Genomic DNA, 17,657 nt, shown 5'->3' with positions numbered 1-17,657 from the left:
TTAATGAGTGCTAGATGTACTATGAAATGCTTATGTTCTAGTGATGGTGGAAAAATGAGTAACAGAAATTTAGAGCAGGATATTAACATCAAGTTTTGTGAGAAGATCGGTAAAAACGCAAGCAAAACACTAGAGCTGTTAACAGGGGCATATGGTAAAGATGCTAAAAAAAAATAACCATTCTTGAATGGCATGAGAAGTACAAGGAGTGAGAAAATATGGACAATGATACATTAAACGAGAATATGGACAAGTGCAAACTCTGATGCAGTCAAATAGACAATTAAGTGTGTGATTAATGGCTTAAGAATTAAAGAAAAGAACAGAAAAGTAGTGAGACAGATTTTAACAAAGGAACTAGGACTGCAGAAAGTTTCTGCGAAGATGGTGCCTAAAATCTTGACAGATGACCAGAAAGTTACAACTGATATTTTAGCAAATGAACAGTGTTTAATATAATTACTCCTGGTGACGAAATATGTTGTTTTCAGTATGACCTAGAAAGAAAATGCCAAAGTTTGCAGTAGAAAACACCGAATTCACCTAGGCTTAAAACAACACGCATGTCAAGCTTGCAGTTCCAAGATCATGCATGTGTTTATTTGATCCAAAGGGGAATACGTCAAAATTCACTGAAGAGGCACAAACAGTTAACCAACTTTACAAAACTGAACTATCCACACTATTCATCTAAGCTCTTTGTGGCATTTTTACTTTTTTTTAACTAAAATGTCCTGAAAGGACAATGATTTACAGATATTTCTTACATCCAGAATCATATAAAACAGGAATTGAAACATATTTCAGAAAACAAATTCCAGAAATGTTCCAGCAATGGCAACACCATGTAAGTGTTCAGCCCTGACAGGGGGAGAACATCGAAGGTGATAGCTATCAATGAATTGGTAAGCAAATACTTGGTATTCCATTCAAACCTCCCTCATTTCAATTAATCATTGCTAACAAGGTATGTGGATTTATGAAATGAGACTGGTACTAAAAAAAAAAAAAAAGAGAAACTCAAAGAATTTATATTTAATTTGTTTTGTCACTATGTTGTGCAACAATGGCAAAAGCAAAACTGGCAACTCCACAGCAACATGGGCAAACGATGATGTGGTATGCGGAGACAAAATCCCTGATTTCAACGCAACGAAATTACAGATGGGTATATGGAGGAGTTGCACCTGGTGCAAAATCAATTAGACTCTGGTTCAATAAAATTTGAGTAAATTCATTCGCCAGGCATCAAGGCAATTCAATGTGCAACTGTGCATTGAATTCTGCATAAGTGGCTGGATTTACTCGGGCTTCTCTGAAATCCTACTCGAATTTCTTTCACCTTTTCTTCTGTCACGGAACACCAAGTTCCACCAGATTGTTTTAGGACATTGCCGGTCATAAGCAACTTATTGAACCAGATCCTAATTGATCTTGCATCAGGTGAAACTCCTCTGTACACTCGTCTGTAATTTCGTTGCGTTGAAATCACGGATTTCATCTCCACATACTACACCACCATTTGTTCGTGTGGCTGTGGAGTTGCTATTTTTGCTTTTGCGATTGTTGCGCAACGTAGTGACAAAACAAACAACTTTAAAAAAATGAGATACAAATTCTCTGAGTTTTTCTTTCTTTTAGTACCAATCTCATTTCATAAATCCACATACCTTGTTAGCAATGATTAATTGAAATGAAGGAGGTTTGAATGGAACACCGTGCATAATTTCTCAAGATGCATTTTGGAAATTAAATTATAACTCTCATACAAAATATTTGAGTCTATAATAAACTTACAAATATGTTTCAAAAGTGTAATCATTATAGCTCTACTTACCTCTTCCTCCATGCCTGGCAACTGAATTTTTGTCTCTGATGCCTCCGAAGGCTGTTTCAGTCACATGAAAAAAAGATCAAAGTAGTTGTACAGTTTGTTACAGGGAAATTTTAGAATTGTGATAAAGAGGAATTAACATGCTGCTACCAACACTCTGGTATGATGTTACTACATGCTCCAACTACTGAAAACAATGCTAAGCTACTTCATTTTGGCTGTGGCTGTGCCGGAATAAGAAGATGAGCCAAATGGATTTGATAAAGAAAATCAATGATCATGCCATATATAAGTAAACCAAATAAATAAACAAAATTAAACAAAACTACTATAAACAATTCCTTTCATATAAATCCCTTGAAATTAACTGACCTCGGCATCAATACACTCCAAAATGACTTCCTCCTGCAGCATGTGAATGTGAACAATATTCATTAGGCATGATACGATTCTCTCAGCAATGTTTCAATTAATATTATGTAGAAAATAATAAAAAAAAATCTCAATTGTTCTAATCCATACAAATATTGCTAGTCAAAACATATCAGATAATTAAATTAACAAATATAAAAACAAACATTAACATATCAAGACACAATACCATTATGTTGATAAATTCATCAATAGAATTTAATTTTGTAATTCTGTTTTACATTGAAACCAGTAAAAAAAAAAACCTTATTAATGAAATGTATACTAACATGAAACAAGTGTATACATTTATTATAAATATAATATGTTTGAATATAAAGTATAAGTACACTTGAGAAACCAGAAATTTAAAGTCAGTAATAGGGTAGGCCTGTCCCGTGCCATGGCGTCGTGGTCTAAGGCATCTGCCTAGGACTCGCGTTGCGGAATGCACGCTGGTTCGAGTCCTCATGGGGGAAGAAGTTTTCTCATGAAATTTCGGCCAGTGTATCAGATCAGTGTCCACCCAGCTTTGTGATGCACTTGGGGAGCTACAATAGGTAGCGAAATCCGGTTGCGAATGCCAGCTACGAATGCCAGCTATAACGGCTGGGGGGATCATCGTGCTAACCACACGATACCTCCATTCTGGTTGGATGATCACCCACCTCTGCTTCGGCATGTGGGCGTGAGGCCAGCAGGTCGGTCTAGGCCCTTCACGGGCTGTAGTGCCACGGATTATTATTTATTAATAGGGTAGGCCTATACATTACACAATCAAAAATGATCAGAAATGACACTAGATAATCTATCCTGAGTATATGAGAAAGGAATGTACTTAGGAAGATTTATGGTCCAGTTTCTGAAAATGGTATATGGCGTATCAAAACGAATTTGGAAATTCAAAATATGTACACAAACATTATCACTGACAAACTCAAAAGACTAGAATGGCTGGGCCATGTGGTCAGGATGAAGGAAGGTAAACCACCAAAAACTTCTTTGAACGCTAAAATAATTGGATCAAGGAAAAAAAGCTGGAAGATCTAAAACTATGCTGGTTTGATGACGTAAAAGCAATTGAAAGCACAGGTTCCCTGTTATCAGGGAGGTCAAAGTTATAGTAAGGACCATAGTGCCATAGAAGAAGAGGAAGACGATGATGATGATGATGACACTGATGACACTAGATACAAAAGTTTTTTGGAGGTCCAGAAATTGATTCTGATCATTACCTTTTGGTTTTCTTCATATGAATAAGACCAAGAAGGTACAAAATGAAAATATCACAAAGAAATGATTTCACTTTTAGAGTAAGCTCTCTCAGAGATCCTAGAGTAGTTTGATTTTACTACACAAGAACGGATAATATTAGAAAGGACTACCTGTTTTGAACAATATATAAGATATATGAAATTCACTCCAACATATTTTGAAACAATCCAATGAAAAAAGTGTAGGGTTGCGATGGCAATATAAAGAACCTTATTTATGATCAAGGAAAGCATACCTGAGATATCAGTCAACTAAGACAGAAGAAGATCAAATCAATGCTAAAAAAATGGTGACTGCAAAAAGAGAAGTTAGCAAGAAACACATACAGAACTGTAGTTTATTTGAAAAATGATATTACTAGACCTCAACAGCATATCTATAACATCTTTAAAACTGAGTAATGAAATTAAAGTTAATTTCAAAATAAATATTATTTTTGTACACCAATGGGCTTCAAATTTTCAAAAGTTATGGTTTTAAATCTCTTACACTATCACTTACTGACAACACTTCAAATGAATCTACTGTATTTCGAAAGATGAAATTTCCAAGTACAGTCTCATTCAAAATGAAAAATAACGAAGCTCCAGGAGAAAATTCTAATGTAATCCCTACATTTAAAATGAGTGACACGCTATGGCCACACTTGCATGTTTTCATGCCGAGTTATTATGTGAAAACATGCTACAATATGAATCACAGTAACTTGAACAAGACCAGCCAGACACAGCATGATTTCCACTGCATTTTCAAGATCTCTCACTCCAGAATGCGTCGAGGTGCATTTCCTCAGAGAAGTGTTGTGTAACTCCTCTGTGTTTCATGAAACTAATTTACTCTCATTTTGGATTAAAATGAGAAGTGAATATCGAAAATTACTTCGAAGTAATTGATGGAGTTTTCAAGAAAATATTTGTGAGCATGTCTTTTCAATCTTGGTGTGCTTGAAAAATAAGTATTGAAACATATCCATCAATTCTGATATAGACTTCCCAATTGAAAGCAAGCAGAGTTTCAGATCACAATGATGTTATTTTTATTTAATTTACATCTTGACGAAGACTGTCATGTTTTGTACAACATTCATAATATATCTCATGAATTCTATGTGTTACTTTTATTATTAAAATCTTCATACTTATCAATTGTATGCTGAATCAATTAACAAATAATGTATTAATATATTAATCCTAATGTGTAGGAGGTGAAATAATACAAAAGAAAGTTAAATTCTAACAGAAAGTTTGTAGAGTAAAATTTTTGGGTATTTTTTTTTATCTGTTATTTTGCGATTCTTTATCAACTTTATCACAAATTTTATAATTAACTGTCAATTTTAGATGTAATATGGACCAGAAGATTAAATTGGGCAGGGCATGTTATATGTATGGATGATTCCAACAGCGCAAAACAAATATACAGTAGAACCCCGATTATCCGTCACCCTATTAACCGATGGTTGGATTTTCCAACTCTTTCTCTTGCTCCTGTTTTTTCTACAGAAACATACCAAGTAGATACTATTGTACATTATATTTGTATATGTACTTCTTCTAGAGAGTGTTATTACAAGCATTTACACTTACACAGTTTTGGTCTACTGTTTGAGTTGCCGCACTCCACAACTTCTATATAAAATGTATTCCATGAGTGTCAAAAGAAAACGTGTTGTGCTAAGTATCGAACAAAACGCAAATAATTAAGTGGTTTGAGGAAAGAAAACTGTGGGTCATTTTGCATCATAATACGAGACTGATGTTACAACTGTACGCGATTTAATAAATATCAAAGATAAAGTGTATACTGTAAGTAAATCTACAACATGAGACCTTTACTATTCCTATCTTTCCACCGACAGCCATTATAAGGAGTTTTCTTACCCCTTAAAAACACGTTGTTGACAACCGAACTTAAATTAATGAACTTCTGATTTACTACCAAGCATATTAAACACAAGACCACGGAGAAAATGACGAAAGTTCAGTGTTATTCACTTAATTTACGAAAATATTTTATGGTACAAATTACCCAATTTTTTCGATTAACCGTTCAGCCAACTCCTTCATTACCACGGATAATTGGGGTTCTACTGTATATGAACACCTTTAACAACACAAGGCCACTGGGAAGACCTCGAAGTAGATGAAAAGATGAAATTCAGAAGGAATGCATGGAAATGGCAATTACCAACTGGGAGGAACTAGCAAAAGACAGAGGAGAGTGGAAGCATTTTGTGAAATCGACTTGGAGTCAACATGCTCCATAATGTCCTTTGCTTGAATGACTGATTATCAACTTTTATTATTAGCTTGCATATGAGTGAGTTGAAGGTGATAAACTGATAATGCTAGCAAGATGAGTCCAGGGCCTAATACTAAAAGTTACTCAGCACTGACTCTTAATGGGTTGAGAGAAAACCTTGGAAAAAACTTCAACCAGATAAAATGTCCCAACCAGAATTTGAACCTGGATACGCTAGTTTCATCCTATAATAACTTCAGGCGATGTGCTACTGAAAATAATCGAATTTTGACAACTTTTATCATTTTTTATTTTCGCACTAAAAATGTAAGGTTTCATGGAGAGTATTTTCGTGAAAATTTTATGGCATAATGTCAGTATTAAATCTACAAATGAATTTGGTAGAAGTTGTGTTAATGCACCAGTTATGTGTAATCGAAACATTAAATTTAATTATCTCAAAAAAGAAATTTTCTACATTTCAACGACAAGTATTCATTTTATTTCTCAGTGGTTAAAGCTGGAGTGATGAAACTTTGCATACTTATTCACTAATATCTCTGTTGTGAAATGGAGCATGAGAGAAATTATTGCTCCAACTAAGAACTAGATCTTTTTAGATTTCCACAGTACTGATGTGTTATCAATAACAATAAATTTCCCACTAAAACTTAAAACACCCCATTAAAAATATCACTGGTAGTGCTGTGTGAAAAATGAATTCAGTATACAGAAACGGCTTTTAACCAGCAAAATTACATTTTAAATCTTTTAGAAAAATACACATTTACATTATTGTGTAACAGGATTGTGTTTTAATGCTGACTTCCAAGCATCTGTGGCTTCACACACTCTTCCATGATACCTTGACATTTATTTTGAATGCTCTCTTGCTTCTTTTAGCAATGAAGAGCATTAACAGAGTTATAAGAGAGGTCAATTTCTTCCTTCATTGCCCGGTTTCTGGCACACATCAGTTAACTCTCAGTTATTTAATTGTGCTTATAAATTTAACTGCACTGGCAACTTTAATCAGTTTCTGGAAAGTTGAATGTACATTTATCAGCACTTGTAACCAACAGTTGAGGTAACTTCAAGTTCAGTATCTATTGTCGTCCATAGATGTCTGCACTAGTATTTTGTTAGTGATTTTTTAGTTATTTATAGTTACTTTTGTTTGCAGAAGTTTTCAGTAGTAATACGGCTGATAGGTACATAGTGAACTCTGTTACTACTAGTAGATGCAAGGATTTTTAATTAAAGAACCGTGTGATAAACAATAGTGTACATCTACATTTCCATCTCAATCTTAATATGATTAAAAAGCAATAATTGTTGGTATTTGGCGTGATTATCGAGGTAAATAATACTAATGAAGAGATGTAACTTCTGCTTCATAACTACTACCATATTCAGCTGTGGTGGCTAAGGCAGCCATACTGAGTCAAAATATTTTACATTCATCCATATGGCCACATGAATGCTTTCATGTATTCAAATGGACTTTTCAGAGTCCAAAATACCATTGGCATTGGTAGAACACCCAAGAATAAAATATTCCTTAACTGCTGACATACAATCTGAAGTTGATGACGAAAATTAAGCAGGAGATGTTCGAAACTGCCTTTACAAACACACATTATTATCCTAATATGTCATAGAAAGTAAAACATTTACAGTAAGTTATGTAAATCAAATGCCAAATTTTTAAAACTGTACAGATAATATAGTAAATTAATTTATTGTGGTCTATATTATTATTTAATATCAGTTATTATAGTTTGCGAAACTGTAACACAGTAGTGCCACATGTTGGTATTTGTTCGAATCAGCACTAACAGCCAGGTAACTACAGGCCGAGGTGTAGTTACCAGTTGAAGTACAGATACCTGTAAAGATTACGATAACTGTTGTTTCAGAAACTCATTTTAAACATATAAGCATGTTAAATCATAGATAACTCTGTAAGGTAATTGTCTTTATGGAAACCGGGCATATGTCTCTCAAATTAATTGCTGAATTTCTGTGAGATCATCTTCAGGGTGCTACTGCTACACCAAGGAGCTTCATGTTTTTCAGATACATCGAAACGAGAGTCCACTCCCTCTTTCTTTTTAGTTGCTTATTTAACGACGCTGTATCAACTGCTGAGTTATTTAGCATCGATGGGATTGGTGATAGTGAGATGAGGCCGAGGATTCACCATATATTATACTGATATAAAGGATTCAAACCTTGTAAATTTACAGCATTTCATCTAGTTCCAGGGGGAAATGTCCAAGATAAAGAGGTGTCTAGGAGAGACGTGTTCAACTTCAGGTTCTGACTATGTCATGACAATCTTAAAGCATACTTAAGTTGTAAGTAGCAATCTTCGCTCCAGTTCTTATTTGCATGTCTGTATCACCCTACCTCCTATGATACAGAGGAAAGGGGGTCATCAAATTTAATTTTGAAAGTATTTTACACTTTCATTATTGCTTCTATGTGCAAGCACTCTACTATTACCTTGACATCTGTTTCGTTGATGCCTACACCTTGCTGCTGTTTCACACCTCGACCTCGTACTTTGCCTCGTGTGCTCAACTTCATTCCTCCAGTACTCGTGTCCACCATGGACATGGACAGACCTGGTTTCATTTTTGGAGCATGCACCTATGAAAAATCATTTTAAACACATTAGAAAACTCTCAAATACACTACAACTTATTCAAATAACACAAATCTTGATGTATTTCTTAATGTTATATTACCGTCACTTATGGAGCTTATTCCCAAATGCATTCTGAGCAAAAAAATGTTGTATAAACTTGTGTCCTAATCTCAATATTTTCAGAGTTACATTAATTTGAAGTTGCTAGTAAAATACTTTTTTTCTTTAGTTTTAAGGGTAAAAGAATATTAGATAGAGAATGAATTATTCAGAAGTATCATTTCTTTAATTGGCTAGTGTTCTGAAGCTAAAAATGTATTATTAATTGTTTTGTACAGATTTTGTTTTTTAATTTTTAACTAGAAGTTATATCATTCTTACGCACTTATCACAAAAACTGTTACAAATCATACGATTTTAGTAACTTGATTCTTTACAGTTTAATTATGTATCCTAATGTACAGTCTTGAAGAATTTACAAGAGTGGCGTGATTTCTATCAATTGTGTGATAAATGAGTAAGAAAATGTAATTTTGTAGTTAAAAATGTAAAAAAAAAATTCTATACAAAGCAACTATGGAATTTACAACATATTTTTAGCTTCAGAATACCAGCTAATTAAAAAAATGATACTCCTGAATAGTTAATTCTCTATTTATAATATTCTTTTACCCTTAAAACTAAAGAATAATGGTATTTTACAAACAACTTAAAATTAATGTAACTCTGAAAATATGGACATTAGGACACATGTTTATAAGACTTTTTTGCTCAGAAGTCTTCGGAGACAAGCTCCGTAAGTGACGGTAAATCCTCGTGAATCACCCTGTATAGTATATTGTTTCCAATATCAATTCATTTTAGTGACTACTACAATAATTTGAAATATACATGCACTTGTAATTAATTGGATCTGTAGTTTCTCAACTATATTTTTCATACTGGTTTCTTAATATTATAGAGGCCTATAGGCATTATACAGAGAGATCAGATGAGGTGTGGACAGGAGCGACGGGATTTTCACTGTGCTGTGGTCACACTCTCATGGCAGGGAAATGGAAAGTGTAGAGCTGCAGAGATATAACCATACAAGTTTCCGTTATGATGACACAAGCAGCCTGGCTAGTGTCAAAGTTAATGAATCAATCTTCAAGTGACTGGCAAGTGACACAGTAATTTTTATTTTATTGGGTTATTTTACGACGCTGTATCAACATCTAGGTTATTTAGCGTCTGAATGAAATGAAGGTGATAATGCCGGTGAAATGAGTCCGGGGTCCAGCACCGAAAGTTACTCAGCAGATACAGTACATATTATATGGTGTTTTCTTAAGCATTTGAACCAACCAATCTTCTTAATGTATCCAGCTGTTTACTGACAACATAAAGTTCACTATAGTCCACTGTAGTCTTTTCAGTTTTTGTTTTTCATGAGAAATGAGGGGTATTTTGATTGGTGTTCATTATGGATGCCTGTTGCTAGTAGCCAGAGTTGGGGTGTAGTCAATATATACTGCAGGGCTGTGTTTTCTCCCTCATGGGTACTCACCTTGTCGTGGTGAGGGGGCTTAAACTTTTTGTTTAAGCTAACAAGTAACAAAGAGGTACTCACAGAAGCTGCATTAACACCAACGCAGTCCCACTATATTTTTTACTCCTTATGATACATGGAGTCCTTCAGTGTAAAATTCTCCGGAGGTAAAATAGTCCTTCAATCGGATCTCCGGGTAGGGAGTGCACTGAGAGATGCCAAGATTCATACTAAAGTACTTATTTGGAACACCAAAAGTCACATCGTCTAGTCAATCAGAGTCAAGTTTAATGAATTAAATACTATTATAGTCACAATCATGCCATGGTATGAAAGAAATTTTTCTTTCATACCAAGGCATGATTGTGACTATAATAGTATTTAATTCATTAATATGTCACATCAACGGACGTATATACGTCACCCAAACATCGTAAGATGAAGATTACATATGTAAAGTTTCTTTCCAGCCATAAGCAGTGCTGACTAAGATCAGACGCTATGGACAGTACTCTATAACAGAGTCGCCAGTATGAAAGGATAATTCCTAGCCTTTGGCGTGAGACGAACTCGATAGCTCAGTGGTAGAGCGCCTGACCGGAGACCAGGAAGTCGCAGGTTCGATTCCCGCTCGAGGTTGTGAAATTTTTCTTTCATACCATGGCATGATTGTGACTATAATAGTATTTAATTCATTAATATGTCACATCAACGGACGTATATACGTCACCCAAACATCGTAAGATGAAGATTCAAGTTTAATATTGAAAAGAACCATATAATGAGACAAAAAGGCAAATATTTATTTATTTGTCTAATGGCTAGTACATGATATTTACTATCATTGACTGAGGGAAAAACAAGAAAGTGGTGAACAAAACTACGGATTAAGTAATCAAAAACATTCGGGCTCTGGCTTCCCAGTAGCGGTCGACTTCCTTGGAGGATTTCAGAGCAGGACATTTTGCAAGATGTTGTCGATCCATAAGAGGCAAATATAATACCAAAAGGATTGAAGTATGGTGTCAATCCAATGCAGAAGCAAAATCCATTCTCTGTAATATAAAAATTGAGGCTAAAAAGAATAAATTCCATGTCTCCCTTGGGTAGTATATTTAAAGACCGAGAATTAAAACGAAAAGGCAACATTAACGAAAAAAATATAGACACTCTAAACATTTTACAATGGAACTCTAGGTCTTTAAGAAACAAATGCATTTGAAGTGAAAGTGTGAATAAGTAAAAACTGTATAATGGCTAATCAAATGTTTTCAACTGAACGTGTATATATTTATGATTCATATAAGTATTTAACCCAGCCTGTCAGCAAAGTATGAAGGCAGTTTGAAACACGATTCCTAGTGTAAAAATTCCATCACGTACAACAATCCATAACCTTTATAATAAATTTCAGACTATGGGAAGTGTTCAGCCTAAGAAACAAAACACGCAGTATAGGGTTTTCACAAAAGAAACATTAGATGACATTGGTTATCGATTGGAACATTTTCCTAGAAAATCACTTAGGCACTTTTCACAACAAATACGAATTTCTTATGGCTCTGTGCAAAAGCTACTAATTTATTAAAGTTTCAGCTGAATAAAATAACTAAGATACATGCCCTTCAACCAGGTGAACTTGCATGTAGTCGCACATTTTGTGAGTGGATGCTGAATAATATTCATAATGGACTATAAACCAACATTTAATATTTTTCTCAGACGAGGCATGGTTCCAATTCCATGATTATGTGTGTTCACAAAACAATCATTATTGGAGTGCTGAGAAACCTGATATTGTTCATGAAGTACCCCTCCATGACGAAGTACCCCACAAACCCTGGAAGAACTGAAGACCTAATATCCATCACAAAATTAACAGCATTAATCGACTAGAACTACAGTGTGTTATGGAGCATTTCATAAAAAGGTGCCACAAATGTGTGGACAACGAAGGTGGCAAGTTTCAGCACCTCCATCAATAAAGTTCGTAAGTAAGACACTTTTCAAAATAGTTACGGAAATTTGTATGATTGTATCACTGTGACTCTAAACTAATATATATAAAATAAAAGAAAATAAAATGAAATGAAATGAAATAAAATAAAATAAACTAAGATGTTTGTCTCAAATGCTTAAGTGATTTAAGTATAACCAAAATATTACATAATTATTCATAACTGGCAAATTTAAAGGAAATTAATTTTAAAAATATATATTAGAATATATTATAGGTCACGAATTAGTACTAGAATAACACATTACATGTCTACCAGAATGTGAACACAATTTATATGCAGCATCGAAAAAGAAAAAAGAAATTGGTAAAGATTATTCAGCTGATCCTACAGTAAGTGAAAATATGCAATCCCATACTGACAATACTGTATTAGGAAATCGCACAGCAAGTTCACTAGTTTAATGCATAATTATCAATAACCTATTGTATTCTGATAGCATAACATTTACAGTACGATTATTTAGTCCTGACAGTCGCCGGAGATGTGTGCGTGGGACAGGCGAGTCCATTTAATTACACCAAGAGGTGTTTGGTTTATTCACTCGCTTGCATTTACCGACTGCTTGCCCTTATCTCTACTCCGGAATTCTCCCCACTCTTCCGATTACTTCCCCTCTTTCGCATCGCTGAGCTGTCAGGACTAAATAAACAGTCTGTACCATACTAAGTTGTTGCACCTAAGGTTATAGGTTCAAATTCCAGAAACAACAATATTGATTTTATTCATATTTATGATGCCTTCAAAGACCTCATAAATAAATATGTGATCAGTACATAAACTAATCAGTAATATAGAATGTATTCCAATAGGCAGGTCCAGACCAGCCAAGCAGCTTCGGTACTTTTGCTTTGCGTGCGACTGACAAATCATCATGAGGCTGCTTCGCAAGGAAAATGGGGTCTCGATCATCCAAGGCACTATGATTTGATCAAAAGCTAAAATGACAGCAAAAATACGAGTTGCAACTGCTGAGGCAGCTTTTTTGGTTATACATCATAATATAACAAAGAAGAAAATGAAACATGTCTGGATGAAGACGATATTTAAAAACCAGACGAATGGAAACAAATTATTAGGAGAAATAGCCACAGACAGCACTGTGCAAAACTATACATGGTTGACTCCAAATGAATTTGAACATTTATGTGATCAGCACTCTTTCTTTAACTGTTATGGCATCCAGAAAATTTGTATCACTTCTTCATAAGAGCCATGAGACATGACCAAGGCATCTTTGAGCATGACAAAAAAAAAAAAAAAAAAAAAAAAAAAAAACAGACTGCTGACGGATGAAGCCGAGGTAGCCACAGGCATGACAACGAGCAAGCGAGGCTAGTCCATACAGCAAAAGGCGTAGCCGCTCAAGGATGCCTCAGCTGGTCTGGCACGTGTGCACATATACAAAGAGTTCTTTATGGTGCAAAGCACTGTATGCAAGTGAAATAAAAAAAATTATTATTTAATTAATTAAAAAATTTTCATTTAGCTCTCCTGAAAAATTCAATAATTGTGTTATATATATATTCTACATTGTTTATAAAAAGCAATTAGGAAAGACTTTAATATCTAATCAGTGCAATAAAGCACATAATTAATATAAATCAATATTGGTCAAATTTGTGGAAGTTTTGGTCTATTGAAACCTATTTGTTAATTTACAAAACTTACAAAATTTATTTGTTAATGACCAGCTTTTGCTTACTTCCATCCTACTGTAAAAACAAACAACTCACTTGCATATCTGGTGGCAGGTAAGATTTGGCATTGACCCATAGGGAGTCTTCATGTCTGCGGAAGTACATGGTCGGAACTCTTGTGTCTGCAGGAAACTCTTTCATTTCATAATTTGTTGTTTTAGAAAGAACAAGGCCCATGGCCAAGTCACACACAGCCCAAAGTTTCTGTGGAAATAACATGGAAACTTGTTAATTTATAAGCAGAGGAAGGATTACATCAAATATAATTCATATTTGGATGGTGTTATGCATCAACAGGCTATGTGACATTGTTAGTTTTGAGGAAAAAGCATTAGAAGATTTTGAAACCTTTAAAATTCTAGAGACATATATTGACTTGATAACCACAAATACAATAATTTTTCATGTACTGATTCATATTATGCGCACTATTTTGGACAATATTTCAATATTGCACTTAATTGAAATAGAAATGATCAAATTATAGTTACGTAACAATCGATTAAGCACCAAGATAGGATGCTTACATTGTTGATGCATTTTAATGTGGCACATTTTGATATGCAGCAGTCATTTAAGTGCCGAAATAAGGTGTGTCTATGGTTAATATCACAATAAATTAATACCCAAATACACTTTAATAGTGCAATAAACATTATACAAAGTAAGTGGAACAACAGTAACGGCAGGAATATATTGTGAACAATTTTATAAAACAAACTTTTGATATAAGTAAAATATTTTACAATATATTTTCCGCAACTTCCACACTAATTTCTAATTAACTGTACACTCTATTTTTCTTCACTTTCGCTAAACAAAACAATATAATCGTAATGAAAGGTGTTCCTACCAGTTTTAAATAACACAAAATCCTACATCAAGTGAAGTTCAATACAAATGGAGTATTTTAAAGCTTTTCGTGAACTTCCAGATCACGAAGGCACATACAGAACTGAAACTCCCTAATTTGATAACATCATAATATGAAAATGTTCATGGTACTTCCTATTACAATGAAATAAATTCAATATTAAAATAAAATTCATAAACTAAAGAAAAAATATATTGCACTTAAGACTAGAGATAATCAAAGCTGATATGAGCACTACTCACTGTGCAATTTTCTGATACATATATAATTTTATGGAAGGTGGATGAAGTTTAAGCCTTTGTATAAACAAAAAAATGTATAGTTTTTCGTTTTTTTTTTTTTTTTTTTTCGTGTAGGCTAATTGAATCTGAACCAATTGTTTCTTTCAGGAAAAATGTTTCGGAATTATTTTGGGAAATTTAGTATAAAATTTAAATATGCTACTATTATCTCAGAAGGTACCGTAATTTATACACTTTGAGAGTCATGTCTCTCCCAGACACCACCCCTAAAATAGATAATGACCTGATTTCTGAACTGAGAACCACATGGTTTGTTAAATTTCTAACCTGGGAATATGTGGACCTACTGGTCAACGAAATCCAATTCATTCATGCAGCTATGGACATTGGTGTGTCATTTGAGGAATAGTCTTACACTGACCTCGACAGTGCTTATTGCACTATGCAACATCAATTGTTTACTTCTCTTTCCTTCCAACTCTTATAAAACAATAGATGTGGGTAGATTATATTATTCAATACTAGCCATATCTGTGCGCTTCGCTGTACTGTTACAAATAAATATTACTGATTTGAATTTATTAAATTTTAGAATACAGCTTTGTTATTAATTAGTGAATAATTAACTTATAATAAGTTGTAAGTCAGTTGTTCCTGTATTATTTTCAAAATTATGTTTAAAACTATGAATGTAACTGTTATTATGATGCAATACTCTCTGAAGTTGTTCAATTCTACTTTTAAGCTTGGTATTATATTAGATCTAACAGAAAATTGGCCAGTGTCTGAACCAAAATGGATTTGTAAGATATGAGAGCTGTAAGAAGGCTTTTAATTAAATAATAAGCCTGTCCTTAAACTTTAAATGTTAGCATAAAATTGCCTTTGTGTATTTCTTTTGCACCTAACGATGCCATTTAGAATAAGGTGTTTTATTATCTTATATTAGATTGCCATTAACACTAACAAGAGTTATACTCACATAATTCATGCTATCATCCTCTCCTTTAAGAGCATCTTTATGGTTCTTCATGCGTTCAATTAGATTTTTGTAGAAACCAAAGCAGTAGAATTCATTCTTGGTCATCAGAGGTTCGAGAATGAACCAGAGACATTGTCGCACCCTAGTCAGTTGATCTACATCATCATAAGCAGTAAAATCAGGGTCATGAGCCAGAACTGGCACTGCAAACACTAGCATGTAGTCAGGAAGAATGTGTGCCAGTTGACCCATTCCCTTCTCAGTTGGGCCTGTAACACAAATAATTTGACATTTCAAGTTAATGAATATAATCAACTTTATTTGCTGATACTTCAGAAGTGCAATTTGGAGACTAAGGCAGGCAGGCCGCACACCTATAACACATTGGCTTGATGCATGGATAAAGCAAATTCGTCACGTATTTGCATTATGCACGGAGGCCACACTCCCATCACACATTTTCTTGATGCAAGAATTTGCAATAACAAACTTCAGTCTCAGATATGTCATCCTCGGATGAAGATATAGAAATAAAATAGATATATATTACAGTACGTGCGGAAATGTTTGCGATTTGGATGTATTATGGTAGTACACCACCCATAATTTATTTTATAAGCTATTTTTCATATCATTTTATTTTATTGTAACAGGTATTAGTTTTGTCTCGTCTTTGTATTTTCTATGGGGAGAAACAATTGAAATAATTATTAATGACATTTGTGCAGCAATATGAGGGCAACTGTACAGAGCATTTATGCCAGCATCCAGCAAGAAAAAATGGCTGGAAATAGCAGATAATTATTTCAAATTATGGAATATGCCATACTGTGTAGGAAGTATTGATGGGGAAACACAGGCAGAGTATCCACCAGCCACTGAACGAATATTGTACACTTTTATCACTGTCAATGTGGCGCTATAAACCAACAATTCTCAACACTTTTATCACAACCACAACACATTTCAATTCTTAATGTACTATAATATAGTGTGTCGGCCTGGGTAGTGTAGTCTGTATAGCGCTGGCTTTCTGTGCTGGAGGTTGCGGGTTCGATCCCGGCCCAGGTCGATGTCATTTAAGTGTGTTTAAATGCGACAGGCTCATGTCAGTAGATTTACTGGCATGTAAAAGAACTCCTGCGGGACAAAATTCCGACACACTGGCGACACTGATGTAACCTACACTATCCTATCTGTTCTATCCATCCTTCATCATATGGTAATGCAGAATTCCTGCACGGAAATATCATAACATGTACTTTGGTACATCACAATAATATGATATGCATAAGTAATCACTTAGTGATTCAAGATAGCGCTCATCATGTCGGATCCCGGCCACTTAATTTATATATGTTACACTCTTACAAGTGTATATTTATTGTATGGTAGTCTGTAAGTTTCAATTTGTTATGATTAGTTTAAAATATAACCCTAATATACTATATGTCAAATAGGGTTTATAAATATGGAATAAATACTACTACTACTAGTCACTCACCTCTCACCTCTGTACATAGTGTGTTGGACACATTAACACATTTAATATATCACAAAACATACACTAAATGTAATTATTATTAAAGTCGCTATATTTTCTTCCTAGCATTACGATCCACTTCCACTAGATGGCTCCCGACATGAGTAGCAGGTTTGGCAATATATGCAAACGAAATTATACTAAACCTGACAAATGTTACTGCAGGTGTGTAATATTATGTGACAGGTTAGGTTAGATTAAGTGTGTATTATGTGACAGATTAGGTTAGGTCTGATTAGATGTGTATTATGTGACAGGTTAGGTTTGGTTTGATTAGGTGTGTAGTATTATGTGAGAGGTTAGGTTAGGTTTGATTAAGTGTGTAGTATTATTACTATGTTGGTGATACAGAA

General features: G+C 34.2%; 1 protein-coding gene across 6 annotated transcripts in view; it reads right to left on the bottom strand.

Annotated features, from left to right (window-relative positions):
- The window catches only part of pds5 (cohesin associated factor B pds5), a 121,227-nt gene that overhangs the window by 14,892 nt on the left and 88,678 nt on the right, over positions 1-17,657 (bottom strand). For 3 of the 6 annotated variants that reach the window (XM_069820576.1, XM_069820575.1, XM_069820578.1), the window contains exons 20-24: positions 15,762-16,030; positions 13,700-13,867; positions 8,270-8,416; positions 2,207-2,239; positions 1,838-1,888 (exon numbers count right to left, since the gene is read on the bottom strand). In XM_069820576.1, the coding sequence (XP_069676677.1) occupies positions 1,838-1,888; positions 2,207-2,239; positions 8,270-8,416; positions 13,700-13,867; positions 15,762-16,030 (668 nt within the window). Of the gene's footprint in view, positions 1-1,837; positions 1,889-2,206; positions 2,240-8,269; positions 8,417-10,843; positions 11,001-13,699; positions 13,868-15,761; positions 16,031-17,657 lie in introns of those variants that run through there. The other 3 variants (XM_069820579.1, XM_069820577.1, XM_069820580.1) reach the window with 2 other exon arrangements.

Source organism: Periplaneta americana, chromosome 3 (assembly GCF_040183065.1).
Source record: "Periplaneta americana isolate PAMFEO1 chromosome 3, P.americana_PAMFEO1_priV1, whole genome shotgun sequence".
In the NCBI taxonomy this organism is placed as follows: Eukaryota; Metazoa; Arthropoda; class Insecta; order Blattodea; family Blattidae; genus Periplaneta; species Periplaneta americana.
The sequence above is the reverse complement of the archived record's forward strand: the minus strand, read 5'-3'. Positions and strand labels throughout refer to the sequence as shown.